The 20,137-nt window shown below is 40.5% G+C and overlaps 1 protein-coding gene across 2 annotated transcripts in view; it reads left to right on the plus strand.

Moving 5' to 3' along the window:
- The first annotated feature begins 36 nt into the window (after positions 1-36).
- NEK11 (NIMA related kinase 11) overlaps positions 37-20,137 on the plus strand; it is a 109,637-nt gene continuing 89,536 nt past the window's right edge. For both annotated transcript variants that reach the window (XM_042477344.1, XM_042477345.1), the window contains exons 1-3: positions 37-160; positions 3,205-3,298; positions 7,052-7,301. In XM_042477344.1, coding sequence (XP_042333278.1) covers positions 7,132-7,301 — 170 coding nt within the window. In that variant the 5' untranslated portion in view covers positions 37-160; positions 3,205-3,298; positions 7,052-7,131. The remainder of the gene's footprint in view (positions 161-3,204; positions 3,299-7,051; positions 7,302-20,137) is intronic.

Consider the following 20,137-nt stretch of genomic DNA (forward strand, 5'->3'; position numbering starts at 1 on the left):
GTGCGGAAATGTGTGCGTTCCCGTCATGCAGTGCGGCGTCTCCTAGCAACAGGAGATAAACACAAGAGGGGCGGGGGAGCAGAGCAGAGGGACTATAAAGGGACTGTAAAAGGGCTTCTGGGCCTCTGCTTTGGGACAGATCCCTCTTCTTATGCTCAAGGTAAAAGGAGCACATGTCTCTCCCACATTTCTTTATGTCTCCTCCATGCTCCTCAGGGGGCTGCTCTTTAGAGGTGCATGTTCTTCTGTTATAGATTATAGGTAGATTATTGGTTATTGATTATTCTGAATTTTAAGCACTGTCCCACAGTTGTGTGCCTTAAAGTTGTTTCTGACTTAATGGTCAGAGCCTAAGGTGCATCTGTCAGGGGCTTTTGTTGGCTAATATTACTATTATATTTAAAGTATATGTAAATTTACACAGTGCTGTACATACCATCAGTTAAAACAGATAGAAATAAATCCTGCCTACGGTGTACGTTCTATCAAAATAATTAAAGATCATGCATATTGGTACATGTTGATGTTCAAGAAAACAAGGCAGACAACAAATTAAAGTGACATTAGAGAACAGTCGTGTAATGCATTTGGCAAGATTTGTTCAGAGGAGGGTTCCCCTGAGGCTGAGAGAGTGTGACTTCTTGCCCAAGAGTGGGTTTTTATTCTCGAGTGGTAAGCCAACTGTGAACTCCAGCCTTCGTCCAAAACTCAAACCACTGCTAAACCATGCTGGCTCTGTTAGTCTCAGAGAGTTTGCCATGGCCTTCTCTGAGGCTGAGAGAGAGAGTGACCTGCCCAAGATCACCCAAAGGGTTTCCATGGCCAAGCCAGGACTTATGACAACCCTATCATGGGGTTTTCTTGGCAAGATTTCTTCAGAGGGGGTTTGCCATGGCCTTCCCCTGAGGCTGAGAGAGTGTGACTTGCCCAAAGGTCGCCCACTGGGTTTCCATGGCTCAACAGGGATTTGAACCCTGGCCTCCAGAGTCCTAGTCCAATGCTCAAACCACTATTGCACACTGGCTCCAACTAACTGATATGAATGTGAGTAGAGACGGTATCAGTTACATATTATATCATGATGATAATGTACTCATCTCTCCATATTTGCGGATTTGATTATTCACAGATTTGACTAATATGTTCTCTCTAGGAATCTAGGTCCTCCAGTGCAACTCTATGATCAACTTAAACCAAAAGTAGCACTGAAAGACCTAGAGATTCCTAGAGAGAATAGGCATTTGTAGCTCCTCCAGCGCAGTCCTATGGTCAGTGTATGTTGGACATTGACCACAGAGTTGCACTGGAGGACCTAGAAATTACTAGAGAGGTGTCCTCTCAGGAAAAAAAATGGTGCTTTTGTCATTTGCGGTTTTTCCACATTCACTGGGGTCCTGTGCCCCTAACCCTAGTGAATATGGAGGGATGAGTGTATATCACAATGAATGTGAATATACTGTCTCTACTTACATTCATGTCAGTCCAAGCCACCTTCAAAGCTACCTGGCAGAGTATGTGAGGTGTAGGTGCATGAGACTGCATCCAGATCCACTGGGGACCGCATCCAGCCTCTATGGTCTCCACATTGCCAAATGAGTCCTATGCCATCCAATTGTTTTAACTTAAATTATGCTCCTCACCAGAAACGTGATCCATAAAAGAAACAGGAGACATTGTTGGAAAACTTATGCAGTGCATTCTCCTTTCCCTCCTTAGATAGGCAGGGACTTCCCTCTATCTATCTCATTCTATGTAAACATGTAAATAATAATAAATAATGAAAGCTTTATTTATATCCCACTTCTCTGTTAACAAAGACAACCGAAGCGGCTTACAATTTAAAGTTCCAACAGTGCACTCTATACATAACTCAGCCTTCCCTTCCCCCCCTTAAAATGACAATTAAACATGTGACAATTAAAATAATCTATTAAACAATCCATAAAATAATCCAATAATGGATTTCTGGGAGTGACTTTGGTCACTCACCCTTGGAGGTTGTTTAACAGAATCTCTCTCAAGATCCTGAACCAGTGGTCCCCATACTGTGCCCTTTAAGAGATTTTGGACTTCAGTCCCAGAAGCTTCACCCATGTTGGCCATTAGTCTGGGATTCTGGGAGTTGAAGCACAAAATTCCTTAAAGGGCAAGGTTTGGAGACCACTGTAACAGTCTCTTCTTGCTATATTAAAGGTGGTGATCTTTCATCTCTATACCCAAACCATTACCAGTTAGCATAGGATTTAGTTTATTACGTATGTATTTATTGAAGTCATCATTATTTGTTTTTCAGCTACAAACTACATGTTTGTCATTTTATGGAGTATGTCTTTATTCTTTAGGAAGGCAGATTTAGAATCAGTAGTCTGACTCGCACTCTTGCTGTCCTGCTAATAAAAGCTGAACTCTAACAAAAGTTTAACTTTTATACTTGCATATGTTTATTTCTCCTTAAAAAGGTTAATGCCCTGGTAAACTCAAAATTGCACCCTACAGCTGAGGGTTGGGTTTGGGATGGGAGTCACTTTGTAGCACCACAACTATGGTGGTTATACATTCATAACTCTCCAATGGGATTCCAATCAATATTTACATGTTGTTGTTGTCTGCCTTCAAGTCAGGTAACTTATGAGCATGACCAAGAGGCATGCATTGACATTCCTAGCAGTGCTTTGGGCTTTGATTTGGGGACATCCTCCATATATATATATATATATTCCTGGATGGTCCTCCATTTTTTGGGGCGGGACGACTGGTTCTCCCAGCCCTCCCTTCCCCCTTCTCCTTCCTTCCTTGTGTCACTGATGACCATAGATGATTGACATGCATTTTGAAGCAGTGCAAATTAGTGGAAATGACAGTCACGCCAAAAAAAGGAGCGATTACAAGAAAGTAATGAAGATGTCTGCTTTCATAGTGGGAACTATGGACCAATTGGAACCGATTCAATGATGCGGAGCGAAGGCGAATTGCAAACCGGTATAAATTTAGGTGGGAATGAGCTCCCAATGGGTGACTTTGAGCAACTGTTACTCTTTCAGCCTCAGAGGAAGCCAAAGGCAAAAACCCTTCTGAACATATATTGCTTAGAAAACCCCATGATAGGGTTACCATAGGGGCACCATGAATCAGAAATTACTTGAAGGCACAATGTAACACTGATTTTGATGATTATTGGTTACTACTGTATCTGTGCTGTTTTAGAATGCCAATTTTGTGACAGTTTTGTCAGAAGCTGGACAGTGATGGACAGAATACATTCTTGCGTAAAATTGACAAGCCTGTAATAATGATAAAGGTATGCAGATAAAAATAATGACAATCCGTTCACAATCAATGTTGAATACTTGCTTACTGCACAAACACACATAGATCGGCCTCAATCCACGTGTCTATAATACTAAATGTATCAGTACTGAGCAATGAAAGCATTTCACAATCCTTACAGTAATCACATAATAGTATTGTCTGTATTTTAGATACTAGTAGATACACAAAACTCCTTTTTTACATAGAAAAAAATTATAACAAGGAGATTGAAAGAGATTAGCAATTTTTATTTTATTGCACAGGCTTGCTTTTTGCTTGGCTTCATAAGACAAGCTGAGAATTATAAAGACAAGAGTTATAATAGCTGGTGGGCTCAGCATAGTACTTGTATTTTACAATTGTTTTAGTTACCCTCTTCTCTTGTAAGAGTCATGGAATTAGAAAGATGTTCATATTCTATCTCATTAATGTGCTTTCTTTTGGAAGCCAAGATTACAGTTCATTTGTTCTGTTGTTAAAATCACTTTCAGCAATATGGGGTTTGGCTAGGGTTGCCATAAGTCTGGACCTCCAAACCGGGACAAATGTAGGACAACTGTAGGATGAAATTTTCAAATGGAGGACACTTTTTAAAAAATGGAGGACACACGAAAAAATTTGATGGTTTAAAAAAATGTTAATATAAATACATGTTTCTTAGGCATGATCAAAATGGAGGACATTTGGGCATTATTCCTAGACAGATGACAGAAATGGACTTCACCTTTCTGGCCACCCCCTCCCCCATTCCAAACAGCACAATTGGGCATTGAACATGGCTTTACTTAACATGGCAATCTCTTGCATATTTCAGAGGCTTATTCCATAACCAAACTCTTTGGGTTTCACACTGAATATGTCAAGGTGATTTAACAAGAAGTGGGTTTGCCCTTGGATTCAACTGTACTTCTCAGAAGTGTGTACTTGGTCAAGGGACTTTGGTTTTTTTCCACTGCGCATGAATTTGTAAAAATGAGAGTAACTTACATTGGTTGTGCCTCAGAAGCTGGCTCATTTCATCATCATCACTATCCTCTTCCTCCTCCTCCTCTTCTTCCTCCTTGTCCTTTCTCCATCCTTCCTTCCTCCCCCTTCCTCCTTCCTTCCTCCCCCTTCCGTCCTCCCTCCTCCTCCTCCCTTCCTTCTTCCCTCCTTCTTCCCTTCCTTCTTCCCTCCCTCCTTCCTCCCTTCCTCCCCTTTCCTCCTTCTTTCCTCCCTCCTTCCTCCTCCTCCCTTCCTTCTTCCCTCCTTCCTCCTCCTCTGCCTCCCAGCCCAGGCCCAAGTGGAGGAGGAGGTGGGTGGCTGCCTTGGCGCGCTCCCCCCCGCCCACGCGCCAAGGCAGGAGGCAGGCAGCCAGCCACCTCCGCCTCAGCCTCCTCCTCCTCCTCTGCCTCCGCCTCCCAGGCCCAAGGAAGTGCCCAGCGCGGAGGCGCGCCAGGCGGAGGAGGCGGTGGGTGGCTGCCTGCCAGTGGCTGCTGCCTTGGTGCACGCGCATGCGCAGGGAGCACCAAGCCAGGCAGGCACCTCTGCCTCCTCCTCCGCTTGGGCCTGGGCTGGGAGGCAGAGGAGGAGGAGGAAGGAAGGAGGAAGGAGGGAGAAAGGAAGGGAGGCTTGGAACGGAGGAGGAGGAGAAGGAGGTGCGCCTCCTGCGCACACCCGCGCCCCCTCCCCACCTCCCCTCCACCCTCCCCCCCAAGCACTGCCTCCTCCTTTGCTTCCAAACGGAGGAGGAGGAGGAGGTGGGTGGCGCAGCCACGCGGGGAGGCAGGGGAAGGTGGGTTGGCGCCGCGTGGGCCCCAAGCCGGGGGCAGGGGGCCAAACCGGACCGTGACCGTGACGGCCCCCCCAAAAGCGGGTTTGTCACGGGGGCCACCGGGTTATGGCATCCCTAGTTTTGGCTGCACTTCATTAGGAAGTCACGCTGCTGCCAAGTACAAATCCTTGGCACAGAATGTGTCAGTACCTCAGCAGCTGGGTGTCAGAACACTGTCTCTCACACACGGTATTATTGTCACAAATCACAGATTCATAGGCCTCATTGAAGCTCGGGAACAGTTTGATGAAGAAAGCACAACTGTTTAAGCACAGACATTCTGAACCTTTAAAATGAGAGTGGTTTGTTTAACAAACAACACAATTTTACAATCATTTCTTCTATAATTGTTACATAACAACAACATAGCACCACCAAAATAGCTAAAACTCTCAAGTGTGGTTGTTGACCACCCCAGAGTGGTAGAGCAGACCTGTATAAAAAATGCCTAAGTGTCTTATTAGGGTGAATTTCATAGAATCATAGAGTTGGAAGAGACCACAAGTCATCTAGTCCAACCCCCTGCCATGCAGGAAATCAAAGCATCCCCAACAGATAGCCATCCAGCCTCTGCTTAAAGACCTCCAAAGAAGGAGACTCCACTACACTCTGAGGGAGTGTGTTCCACTGTCAAACTGCCCTTAACGTCAAGAGGTTCCTCCTAATGTTGAGGTGGAATCTCTTTTCATGGAGCTTACATCCATTACTCTGGGTCCTGTTCTCTGGAGCAGCAGAGTTGCTCCCTCCTCAATATGACATCCCTTCAAATATTTAAACAGGGCTATCATATCACCTCTTATTTTCTATAGTTAAATTATTAATGCTGTTTGTTAAATGTTAAATATTTATACAATCCAACAAAATATGTCAGGAAATTTATGATCAATGAATTCAGGGTTTTTTACACAGATTTAGCTAAGCCCGGGATTGCAGCCAGAGAGGGAATCTGTCTCACACAGATGTTAGTGAAACAAAGCTGCTGAGGAGCTACAGGTTGAGTCTCCCTTATCCAAAATATTTGGGATTAGCACTGTTTGAGATTTTTTATTTTTTTATTGGCAATACATGTATTTGCATATACATACATAATGAGATATCTTGGAGATGGGACCCAAGTCTAAACACAACATTCATTTACCATATGTTTTATATATACACATAGCCTGAACATATTTTTATACACAATATTTGCAGTAATTAAGTGCATGAAACAAAGTTTGTGTACACTGAACCATCAGAAAGCAAAGGTGTAACTATCAGTCACCCATGAAAAAAAGATTTGGATTTTGGAATATTTTGGATTTTGGAATGCCAGTTAAGGGAAACTCATCCTGTACTATTTGTGTACCATTTTTGGGATTTTTCATTTGAGTCATCTACTCAGATTTTGTATTTGTATATGTAAGAATCAACAGGTTGGGTCTCCCTTATCCAAAATTCTTGAGAACAGAACGTTTGAGATTTCAGATTTTTTAGGGGATTTTGGAATATTTGTACACACATATACACAGTGATACTTTGGAGATGGGACCCAAATCTAAATAGGAAATTTATTTATGTTTCATATACAGTCGCTTCTCCTAACTCACAGACCTGAGATCCATGCCCTTGAATATATACGGAGGGGCAATCCCTGCACTTGGCACACTCACCCAGCCTGTGCTCGTCTGGGCTGCGCACACTGGGGCACACCCCATTCAAGCCTGTGGGGCTTGAATAAGCATGAGCGTCCGTTTTCGCGGAGAGGTTCCGGAACGGATCCCTCGCGAAAGCGGAGGGCCAGCTGTATACCTTATACACATAGCCTGAAGGTAATTCTGCCCACTATGGCCTCACAGCAGAGTTCAGTTTAAAACAATATTGCAGTAAATAAATTCACAACAGAATTAAAGAAACAAATTACAATTATGCTTTTTCCCTCACTTACAGACGTTTTGAATGTTGCTTCACAACAAAGGATTATTTAATTCTGCAGATTCAATACTGAGATAATTTTGATCTATGAAGCAATGTTAAGATTCCAAGAAGTAGTTAAGCCTGGTACTCCTCTAACATCTCTTTCTACTGGTTCAAAGACATTGATCGCAGGACGATATGCTATTCTGCAAAAACTTGGCCGCGGAAGCTTTGGAACTGTCTACTTAGCTTCTGATAAAAAAGCAAAAGGAGAAGAAGAATTGTAAGTGTCATGCAATATGAACTGACTGCTTTTTTATTTTAAATCAGCTTATTTGTCTGATTTGTTGGTTTTTAAGTATTGTTGTCTCTAAGAAATAAATAATGAAACACAAAGAAGTAAAATTTGTCTCCACACAATGTTTGGCCTGTTTTAATTTATGTTAAATGGATGGAGACCTACGCTTGATTTAAAACTCTTTACAATCCAGCTCTGAATATGTCTACTCAGAAATGAGCCCCAGGTAAACATAAATACAATTGCTTTTTGCCATACATTCTTCTTGGCTCCTCCATAGCCCCTACTTTTTGCGTGCGTGTATGGAATGAGCAATGTAGGTTATTTATAAAGAGGTATGATGCTTGTACAGAAGAAGTGTGCACTAGATTTTTAATTACACTGAAAATGGTTACTTTGGGTGTGTATATGTGGAAATGGAAGCATTTGAACTATCTATTTGGTTTCTGATAAAAATTACTATGTTTTTAATCAAATGAATGATTTTTGTACACATTTTAATTGTTAAAGGCACAGAGGAAAATTTGTTTTTGTTAGTGTACTTGCTTCCAATATGCAAACAAACCAATATATCAGTTCTAATAGACCTAACTGATAGAAAAGGTATAGATTGAGGAAATTAGCATTGCCAAACAAGGATGGGGAGATGGGGTTAAGGAATGGCAACAGGGACAGAACTACTGTAGTAGCCTCTGGGATGTCACCTGATGCATTCTGCCCCACTGCACCCCCCTAGTGATGCCACTGAAAGGTATCCTAATACATTAGCCACCTTTCTCCTAGAGTGGGACGCAAGGTGGCTCCCAGTTAAAAAGCTTTCATAATTAACCTTTATTTATGAACCTTTATTTATGAAAATTAGAAAACAATATCACTGCATAAAACAGTATAAAAGCATTGAAAAATATAAAACAGTTTTAAAAGATAAATTAAACATCCCAATAAGAAGCTCTCCTTACACATTAAAAAGCTTGTTTAAATAAAATGGTCTTTTTCTGCTAGCAAAAGAAAAGCATGGAGGAGGCCAGTCTATCCTTCTATGGAAGGGGATTCCAAACAGTGGGAGCTGCCACTGAGAACTCGCTCTCTTGTGCCCTTGCCAGATGAGCCTGTGATGATGGTGGAACTCTGGCAGGCTCATATGGGGTCTTTTGGATAGTCTGAACCTAAACCACATAGGGCTTTATAGGTCATGATCAGCCCTTTAAATTGTGCTTAGAAACAAACCAGTAGGAGCCAGCATGGGGTAGTGGTTTCAGTGTTGGACTACAACTCTGGAGACCAGGGATCTATTCCCAGCTCAACCAGCTGGGTGACTTTGGGCAAATCACATGATCTCAGCCTTAGGGAAAGCAATGACAAATCTCCTCTGAACGCTTTTTGCCAAGAAAACCCATGATAGGGTTGCCATAAGTCAGAAACAACTTGAAAACACAGAACAATAGCCAGTGAAACTGTTTTGACAGTTCTCTATAACTACCCCTGATTTGCATTAGGGCCACAGCATTTTGGACCTGCTGAAGTTTCTAACAGTTTCCAAAGACAGCCCCATGTAGAGTGTGTTACAGTAGTCCAATCAGGATGTAATCAAGGTATGTGTCACTGTAGCCAGATCTGACTTCTCAAGGAACTGCCTTCATAAAAGATGAAGTTGAGTATGTTTCTTTATGTTCTCTTTTGACCTAGATCCAGAGCCCTGTTAGAGTTATTCATGCTCTTACTTTGTCTTGCCCTTTTGCTTAGGAAACTCTGCAATTTAGCAATGACCCACTTGAGGGAGCCAGTGTATAATCCATACAACAAGAATGCAGTAGGATGTGACAGCAGCTTTCACCAGAACTGCCATTTAGCTTCAGTTGTGCACTTTTACAGCTGATCTTGGGAAACAGAAATCTGTCATTCTGGGAGAAGGTACAAAGAGAGAAATTTCTGCACAAGTATGACATGCACATAAAAATATGCACCTAATATTGAATTTCTATTTTAAGAAAACAATGTTTTGTTTAAGAGCTAGTAATGCAGTTTTAAACCAGTACTGAGATGAGTGAAATTCAAAGCTGTTATGACTTAGAGAGACCAGTCCAGTTTGCAATCTCTTCCATATAAAAGATGCCAGCTACTGCTTGCAGTGTATCTCATCTTTTTGTCACCACAACCAACAGAAATTCTGCTATGAATTTGTTTCCTTGTACACAGGACCAATAAGAAACTGCAATAATGGCACACTGCGAGGTTTGGTCCAGAACAGCACAAAGAAGCAAATGGTGTCTTCTGCCCATTCCATTCAAGATCTATAATAGCCAAAGGCATCTGTGGGTTATTTTGATCCACAAGGCAGAAATTCCGCAAACATCTTTGCCCACAAAAAATGCAAGAATGTTATATACTAAAATCTTTGTACACTTTCATGGTATTCAAAATCTGCTGTTGATGATACTTGAAATCTGCTTTGCTTTGGATCAAACTGTTGTCTGGCTTTTTTGTTTATTATCTCAGAAATATTGTGTTGCAAAGAATACATAATTTACTGTTATTTTAATAGCTTTAAACACTACCAATTTTGTGACCTTTTCCATGTTACTCCCAGAGCAGGAGCCCCATTAGCTCATAGCTGTTATATTTAACTATATTTATCCGAGTTTACCTTTATAGTGTTTAATTACTTGTGTGTACCTCACCATTCAACTCTTGAGCATTTATACAGTATCTTAACAGCATTACTCTTCCAGATCAGGTAGAAAAGAGAGTTGGATTTTTTTTTGGGGGGGGGGGGGAGAATCTATCAGTTGAATAAAGTGACTACAAAAAGCAAACATGTATATGAATACTTGATGAATACTTAACTAGAGGAGATGTAGGCAAAGGGTAGGTTGGAATCTACTGGTAGATGTTTGGGTGATATACAGCTGTTCAATAAGAATTTCTGACACTTATTGTATAACAGCTGTTATGTGCCAGCAAGTCAACTTCAACTCTTACAGACCACGGAAAAGGGGCAGTCCAAAGCCGCCCCTTTTCTTGCTAGGTTGGAGGCAGGGCAGCCTCACTGGTAGCCCCTGTGGCTACAACCCAGCGCTTTTCCAGGCCACAGAGAAGCGGCAAAATGCCGCTTCCCCATGGCCTGGAAAAGGGGTGTCCTTGGGGCTTCATGCCCAGGACACCCCGACAGCTGCAGCCAGAGGAGAAAGGGGCCGCTTGGCCCCTTTCTCCGTGACACCGATCCCGCTGCCATTTCGGAGCTCCTTCTCACGCCACAGTTAGGCTGCCATAAGCGGCCTGGGGTGGCGTGAGCACGTCATGCCGCCGCCGCACCGTTTGTATGCAGCGCGGCCAAGACATCATAATGGCAGTGCCCGTGTGCACAGGGCACCACCATTATTGCACACTCCATACGTGCTAGTGTTAGGGACTGTGCGGTTGCCACACAGTCCCGTAACCCTAGCACGGCGCCAGCATGCCACATCGGGCTCATCTGTACCGGGCCATAGTAACACTGTGAATGAAAGACTTGTAAAGATCCTGTTATTAACAGTCCTGCTCATGCCTTGCAAACTCAGAGCAGTGGTTTCCTTTATTGGGTCAATCCATCTGCAGTGCTGTCTTCCTTTTCCTACTACCTTCAACAGTTAAAATTTAACAACAATGCCAGCTATAAGACTGCCGAAATTAATAATGTGAGGGGCAAACCAGGATTTTTTGTATGAGGGACTGCGAGGCCTGTTCTGGTATGGAAAATAGATTCCTGAACTTAATATGCATCGGAGATATCTTTTCTTTTTTCTTCCTCTTCTTCTAAAGATGTAGCCACAAGCTGCTATTTTCCATTTGGGTCTAGTCAATAGACTTTGGAGTCCAAATATAAAACAGTCAAACCCCTGTGCAGCACTACTCTTTCTTCCTGCCTGTTCCACTGGTCTCATTGACCTCCTTCTCTGTTTGCCATGCTACAATTCTTACTGTTGATGAGCCTGCATCAACTTTAGCAATTAGAGTATGGCACAGAATGTGGGCAGGCTTAAGTGATTTCACTAAGTCCTACTCACTGGCTGATTGTCAAATCAGACAGAAGTACAGTACTAAAGTAGCATCGCAGGCGTTGGGTCCAAGAGGCAGCAAATATGATGGAAGGGAACAATGAACAGCCTCTTGCGTTACTTTAAATGTAGTACAGTGGACACTTGTTATACGCTGGGATTTGGTTCCAAGATCCCCTGTGGATAACAAAATCCGTGGATGCTCAAGTCCCATTAAATGTAATGACATAGCAAAATGGTGTCCCTTATTTAAAAAAATGGAAAATCAAGGTTTGATATTTGAGATTTATACTTTTTTTTAACATTTTCAAAACTTGTATGCTTGAATCCATGTATAAGAAATCTGTGTATAAGAAGGGCCAAATGTACAATATTGTTTTAGAATATTGCCTAAAAATTTCTGTCTGAAACTCGTTAGAAAAATCTGAGGTTTTGCTATCTGACCAGGATGGGTTGAACTGTGTATGCTATACAGAGGGTTCGTCTTATCCGTGGGCATGACATCCATGGATTTGAGCTTCCATGGATGATAAGCCCTGTTGTTTTTAGTGGAGGTGTGTGCACACGGCTGCACCAGCAGCTGCGTGCACATTGCATCACCATAGGAAACAATGGGGGGTGGGGTCCTGTGTTCTTTGTTTTCCATGTGGGGAGTGTGTGTCCATTCCAGAACGGATCCCCCACAGATAGAAAGGGATGACTGTATGCAGTGTCAAGGCTAAAAATGATTTTTTCCCTAGTACTCATTTGCACATATTTTCTGTACCATTCAGATTTGCTAGATTTACACAACCACATTAAAGCATATAGTAAAACTACGTTCTCCCCAATATATTCTCCTTCTCTTTTCAAAAAAGAGCGTAAAACTTTGTGAGAGAATTGAAAACTTAGTGGATTTTGTTTCTAGTCTAAGAAATTGTTTAACAAATGTCTAGAGCAGCGTTCAGATGGGACTAGATAGTGCTATCATAATGAATTATGTAAATTGACATACCAGTATATGCGGCTTTTCTGCATATTTTATTTTGCTTGTGTTAGCCATCTCAGCAGGACTAGGCACTTTTGGCAGAAGAATGAATTTCTCCATCCCGACTATTTGAAGTCTTCATCGGCTGTTTTCTTTCTTTCCTCAGGCTACAACTGTATTTTGTGTCTAGAAACCCCCATTTTTTGTTAAAAACATTTAAAACAGGGATATTCAGGAACCAAATTTTTGATAGTTACAAAATGCTTTCCTGCATCTATTTCTATCATGCATGCAAACACAGTGATGAGTGATATAAGAGATGTGGGGAGGAGAGCTTGCTATGTCACTGTCAAATCATGCAGACTAATTGATATGAAGAGCAAATGCAGTGTAGTCTTTGGAGAGTTGAATAAGGACAACACAAGTTCATTTCTCATTTACAGTCTTTGTTATGTGAACCTCAACACCTCCCCCCCACACACACTTTCTTTCAGTCCAACATGCTTCACAGGATAAAATAGAAAACATGTATGCCATCTTGAGCTTTGTGAAGGTGGAATCTAAATAAAATATGAACTAAGGGCATATGTGAATCCAAAGCTAAACTCACTTTCTGTGTATAATGACAGTTCACCAAGGGATCTAAAGTTCCCTAACTAGCATGCTTACTAAACAATAGTCCCTGAAATTTTTTGTGTAGTAACTAAAACAATTAAACTGATGAAAGTTTGTTGTATGGATGTTGTTTGTAGAAGTCAGCTATAGGAATCTGAGGCACTCTCAGTCGCTATTACTGCACAAATCAGATATTACAAGAAATCTTACAGGATATAATTCATACATGGAAAGCGTACATAATGCATTCATGGACAAAATTAACTGCAGGCCAAGGAATAAAAATAACTTGTGGCCTTGAGAGTCTCTAACACATTTAGGACAATTAAAAAAACCTGATTATTCTTTTAACAAAAAAAACCCCAACAACAAGCCATCAGTAACACTAGTGGCAAATGCAGATTGTTGTTCTGGATTCCATCCTCTTTAATTACTGCTTTTTCGTTTCATAAATATGTATCGTAACCATATAATTAACTAAAACAACACAACACAACATCACTGTTGAGAAGTAAAAAATATAAGCACCTGTGAGGAGCATAGAAAGGAAGGTTATGGTAGAAAGTCAGTTCTACTGGCTGCAGGGTGCAGTGCTAGTGTGAAAAACTAATGGTTGGCTAATCCTCCTACTCTGGTATAAATTTGACTGTATAGACTTTTGAATTGTCTTGGTCATTTCCAGTCTCTGTTGTCCATGATTTGTTACCAGCTCATTGAGGGCAAGCGAGGACAGGCTTTTTTTTAAAGGCAAGTATTGTTACTTGCCTTTAAAACCAAAAGAGTGATTTTTTTCAATGCAAACTTCCTATGACTCTTGGAAGTCCTTCATCCTTTCCCCCTTTAAAGGCCACTTCTCCAATTACTTCATAACTGTATTATTTATTAGCCATAGTGGTTAGCTATCCCTATATTATGGACTGTAAAGACATTGCAGTCATTTTTTGGAGAACGAAAGTACCAATCAGTTGCATAAAGGGAAGCTTTGAGTTAAGACTTACCATTGTATAGGCATGCACGACCAAGCAACAGAAGTACACAGCAGGCTTTAGGGACTGCAACTCCATCAATATTCAAAAGGTGTTAATATGTCCCCTTGGTGGAAGGCACATGCTGAGAAGCGCCAAGCACCCAGCCCCGTTCCTGCATGTGGTAATGGTGGGGTGTCAGCACAACTTCTGCCTCTGACTTGCATTATACAATTAATCCTGACTCATGCTAGGATTCCTTGGAAACTCTGCACTTAGCTGAATAATTTATTGCATGTCTCTCAATTATTTATGCCGCCTTATTACAACCGAAATGAAATCTAAAAGGTGGAAGGAGCTCTGTAACTTATGAATATCCAAGAGACAATCAGCGGATTGCTGCGTAGTTAAATCCCTGCATTACAGCCTGTTTGTTTCTATGAAGGTATTCCAAAGAGAACATTCTGCTGAAACTGAATCGATTAATACAATAACAAATGAATCCCTGCTGGTTCTAGTGCATTTGTTCATCTTATCATGCTGGCTTGCCTTTTCTTCAGCATCACCGAGGTCTGAAAATAAAATTATATATAATGTAGAAAGAGAGAGCAACAAAGCAGGAGAGGAACTGGGCGAGTGGAAGCCCTTTTCAGGTTATAGTGTATGTGTGACATTCCTGCTAGGTAGTGAACAAGTGAGCCCTTTGGATAGAAATTTCTTCCTAATCTCAAAATATATTGTTTCTCTTGGCAGTTTCCTATCTTTCTGGAGTTGAAGGTTCGGTTGTGGGGTTGTGTAAGATTGTTTTACCATAACTGGCACACAGAAAATAGATGGAAACTGCCCAAAATACAATAATTATGATAAAAATGGCTCTTACACAATTCATATATTTAATATCTGAGATGGTGCAATCTGCTAATACTGGCTGTTATCCATTTGGCATCCCTTTACTGATGAAAGGCATCTGTCAGTGGAATTTTGGAGTGGGGTGTGTGTGTGTGTGTATTTATATATATACACACACACACACACACACACACACACATATATATAGAGAGAGAGATTCCTTCTCAACGTGCAACTCTGCCACAATCCCTTTTCTTCCAAAGAATCCCCCAACCATAACAGATTTATGGAAAAGGGCACTTAGGAGGCTGTAAGTGGGACTGGCAACTGGCAAAAATTGTCCACCTCCCCATTTCAGTGGTGGATACAGTCTGTCAATGGACTGTCATGAAAGATAGCAACCTGTCATTTAGTACATTAGAACATGGCGAAACATGTTGAACAGAGCAGTATCTATGTGTCCCCAGAACTAATTTATAGAATATGTATTTCTGTGGATGAAAAAGATTCCCCCCCCCCCAAAGATATTTCCTCAGTGGCAGTATGGTGAAGAAGCCCTGCCAATTTTTATTGCTAATATTCAAAATAAAAATTCTCAACACGATAAATATAAATAACTTCTGAAAAGGCTTTGTGTCTATTCATATCCAATGTGAATCTGTCTTTAATAAAAATGCTTAAAAATAGAACAGCTATCCCCAGATAGGCTGAAGGACCAGTCTACTAACTCAGGGTTAATCCTTTGCATCAATCTGATGGAGGCAGCAATTAGACAATATAAATTAACTATTAGTCTCTGTATACAGTTTCTAATAGAGATAGTGTTTGGGGTTTGAACAAAAATGAATTGCTTATGATATTGGGGATCCTAAAGGACAGAATATTAGAGTATATAATATTCCCATACTGTGTTTAATAAATTTATTTCTGTTGTTTTATTCCTGTCTCTGTCTGTGAAGTCTGAATTGGAATCAGGCCATGCATGCCAAATGAAGGAACCTACACAACAACGAAACCAAAAGTCCACAGTTAATAGGGGTCACCACAGGAGGCAGGGGAGTGGGAGAATTCCCTAGGGGTTCAAATTGCGGGGCAACCTAGGAGAATGACTCTGTCTTTTCATCTTGGATAGTTAACTATTTAGTTAACCAGAGACTAGACTAGGTATTATATCATAGGGGCCAGGCCTCTGGCCACTCCAGTTGCAGTCAACCCCCAACCAGCCTGGGACTGGATGCCACAGTCCTGAAGTAGGCCGCTGCTGGAGTCCTGAATGGACCACCAGCAAGGAGCGACTTTTTGATGCTCCTTTTTGGCCAGACTTTGGGCTGCATTATGCAGCCTCAGAGCAACTTCCGGCCATGTTGGAGGTGTGAGTCATCTGCACACTATGCCGCCGAAGCAGTCGGAAGCCACATTTTTTGACCCATCTGTTTTGGGACCTTGTCTCCTGTTAATTTATTTTCTACTTTTTGTCTGATTTCTGTCTTTTCAGTAGACATTCTTGTAGTGTGGGAAGAGCAGATTTGCACCAATTTTTCACAAGCAAAATTTTGGATATGGCTAGAGGTTTCCAAAGAAACTCTTGATTAATCTAGTTGATTCTTCCTCTGCTGTAGAACATTCCTATACATGTCTATAGTGTAGGTCATTGAAACTCATGCCAATGCAGATGTGGACAAGATTGAACGCCATTACAGCAGTAGTTCTCAAACTTTTTATCCTTGTGAACCCCTTTACATCTATATCCAGATGTTGCCACCCCCACTTGACATAGTCTATGAATAAGAATACTTTGTTTAGTGTGTACATTTTCATATGCTCATGTATATTCATATTTTTAAATCATATAAGCAAATAGCTCTCTTCCTCCCTGCAGGCAAAGGCTCCTTGCCTTTCTCTTCCCTTGAGGACAGAAAGGCTTTGGGAAGAAATGCTGAGTATTCAAAACTGTTTCATATTATTAAATACAGGGTTGTAGGATCAGATGGGTATTACAGGCTGGTTGATTTCCGTTGCCCTGCCTTTCCTTGATTCCAGTAGCCATAATTTAAACCTAGATATGTATAAGGGTAACTCTGGATATATATAACAGTTTTCTTGGAAACTATGGTTTCAAATCTTGTTTTAAGGCAATTCATATCAGTTTCACCCATTCTACCCAATTTCAGGGTGCCTGTGAGCTTGCAGCTTTCAAATTGTTACTGCCCTCTGCAAAGCTATCTTTACACCTGTAGTCTTCCAAAAAGACATTTGATGCACATTCTTTAGCCCCTGGCATCGAAACCCTAAGATAAAAATCTTGTTTTCCATTTAAATTAGTAGTGACTGGCATATGTGACATTTCAGCAAAATTATTGGCATGGAACTTGTTTTTAGATAACGCAGTTCTGAACAGTAGATGGCAGTAATGCAACATGAAGTGAGGCCTCTGATAACTGGTGCATGTATTCTTTGTTGCTGTGTTTCTAATAATTTTTTGAGTCTGCAAGAATTTCTTCAGTTTAATTAAATTATAAATATTTAAGTTTCACTCTAGAGGAGAAAAAGAGCTTTAAAAATGTAATCAAGGTATTTATAATTTTTCTTGGCAAAAAAGCACAAATGGGCTTAAGGGATTCACTTGAGCAGAAATACTTTTTATCTTTAGTACTTATTCTTGTTCATATATTTCAGTGTCAATTTCTTCCTGTCCCTCAGTATTAAGCACTCTTCTAAGCTCAGTTCCCCATCTTCAAAGGAGATTTTCCAACTTCTTGAACAGCTTTCTGGGCAGGAGGAAGTTCAAAAGCAAAACCACATGCCTTCATGTAGATTTACAATTAGTAGTGGCTGATAGAGAGCACTGAAAATATTGATGACAGGAACCATTCTTGCTCAGACCAGAACATCTTCCTTTTCCCCAGAAAGGTGCTCCGACTTGATTTTAAGTGGATTTCCATGACAGAGTCCAGAGTGATGAAATGTCACCATGGCATGTCCTTTCAGTGTCTGTTTTATTTGTGAGGCATGCTTAAGAAACATTCATAGTTCATAGTTGAAACCAAGGTAGAATATACCTTGCTATTTATGATTAGTGTTAGTTTTTTCCTGAAAACTCAGTGTTTGTATAGATAGATAGATAGATAGATAGATAGGCCAATAGATCAATATGATACATTGCATTGACATTATCTTCAGTTTAACTAGTGACTTTGTAGGAGCTGAAATTGATCTCTTACTTACAAAGAAGTCATGGTGAAATACAATTATACATTTATTTTACTGGTGAGCTACTATGGTTGTTTTAAATAGGGGATAGAGGATGACAAATTTGAAAGGTCTTGTGGCCAGTTTTGGCCTTCTTGCCTTAGAGAAGAATTGTACTTCCCTAAGACTTCCTGATATTCCTTGTTTTATTGCAGAAATTTTGTTTGATTTGTGTTCAGTTTTGATGCCATGGAAGGGCATTGGGGGACAAAAAGAGTGGTGTCCATATGCAGCCAATAAGCTGCCTACACTATGTTAAAGCTCATTGCCCTTTTGACAAATGTCTAATATCAGATGCAGCAGCTTCACCACAAAAAATGTCAATCAGTCAACACCCAATTTATAGACTGTAAAATGTTTTTTTTTTTCATATAATGGTCTTGTAATGTGAGAGCGATTCAACAACTTACAATCAGTGCTTAGGTGACAGATTTATGACTAGACTGTTGAATTTCTTGCTAATGAAAATAAATTATCTACTGCTTTCCAATTGTAAACAAGTAGAGAAGATGCTTCCACATGTGACATAATCTGGTAGTTGCCCTGGAAAGAGCATATTGTAACGTCAGATCTAATGAATTAAAATATATTAATTTTAACACTGTTTCAGAAACTTTTATTCTTGCTTTATCAGACTTTTGGAGCTTTTTTTCAATTATATAATGCATATCATGAATAATTTTGATCCAGTGTCCACTAACTGTTAGTGATATTAATACCCTGTTTAATTTTTTTTCAATTTCACTTTTATTTTATTTTTTTGAAAATCAGTTGATTGCAGTATCTCAAGAGTACAGCCTACATTTCTGGAGACATAAGTACAACTTAAGTATCCTTGGAATAAATTGTATGTGAAAATGGAACAAACTGCATAGAATTACTACATTGTTTTAAAAAAATGGAAGTAAGAAGTAGAACTTTGCAAGGCAGGCTGATGTTGAGCAAAGAATGGAACTTGAGTGATTTCTGATTGCTACAGGTCAGGGAAGTGGATGGCAACATTTGTATCATGCACTCTTTGATGGATTTGTTGTGAACTCCTATAGATGTACATTTACTCAATTTATACTTAATTCCAGGTACTGTATTTGTGCATATAGGCCTACAGACTTGAATGGACCACTGTTGGTGTGCTGATCACATCCAGAAAACACCGTTGTTATAATATTCCTAAACAATGAGTTAGCATTAATAGTAAATATGACTAAGTTTTAATTTTTTTAAATACTTTAATATCTCATTTTTCTTCCTTTCTTGCTACTCAAGAATTCTCTAGCTAGTATGCTCATGGCTTTATGCTACTGACTGTGCTGGCTGTGGGACTCTGAGACCTATAGTTGACAAGGCTGGCGTTTCCAATTTCTACTAATAGAGTTTCCTAGGTGCTCTCTTGTCTAAGGTAAGCCAGTGTGGTGTAGTGGTTTGAGTGTATGGACTATGACTCTGGAGAATAGGGTTTGATTCCCAGTTCAACCATGAAACCAGCTGGGTGACCTTGGGCAAGTCACATGCTCTCAGCCTCAGAGGGAGGCAATGACAAATCTCTGAACAAATTTTGCCAAGAAAATCCCATGATAGGTTTGCCTTAGGGTTGCTATAAGTTGAAAATGACTTGAAAGCACACAACACAGAGACACAACCTGTTTAGGCATTGTTGCATTGCCGAGAACCATAGCTACCCTGCTTCACCTTTTCACCTTTTCACATATCCTCAAGTCATATTGTCTAGTCAGATTTCAGTGACCTGGATTCATATTTCCTTATCTCCCTGTGCTGACAACTGTTGGATATGCCACTGTTTCTTAGAGGAATTGTCAAAATAGTAGAGTATGTCTTCAAATGCATATAACTGGAGCCATTTGGAAGAAACTGTGCAAAGAGAAATAGTTATAGCTCTTACTTATGCTATACTTTTTCCCACTGCAGAGTCTTATGAGAATACTCTTACTAACAAAAATGTGAACAGAGAGCAATTTACAAAATTATCCAACTAGTATGTCCTGCCATTCCATTTACCACAAAAATCTGCAAGACAGAATCAATGTAAGGAGCTATCCCATCTCCTGCTTATGCAGAGAATGGTTGCTTGCTTGTTTTCCTTCAGCAACTATAATGCTAACTTGATTATTACTCATCCATGTT

The sequence above is a fragment of the Sceloporus undulatus genome, chromosome 6 (assembly GCF_019175285.1).
Source record: "Sceloporus undulatus isolate JIND9_A2432 ecotype Alabama chromosome 6, SceUnd_v1.1, whole genome shotgun sequence".
NCBI lineage: Eukaryota > Metazoa > Chordata > Lepidosauria > Squamata > Phrynosomatidae > Sceloporus > Sceloporus undulatus.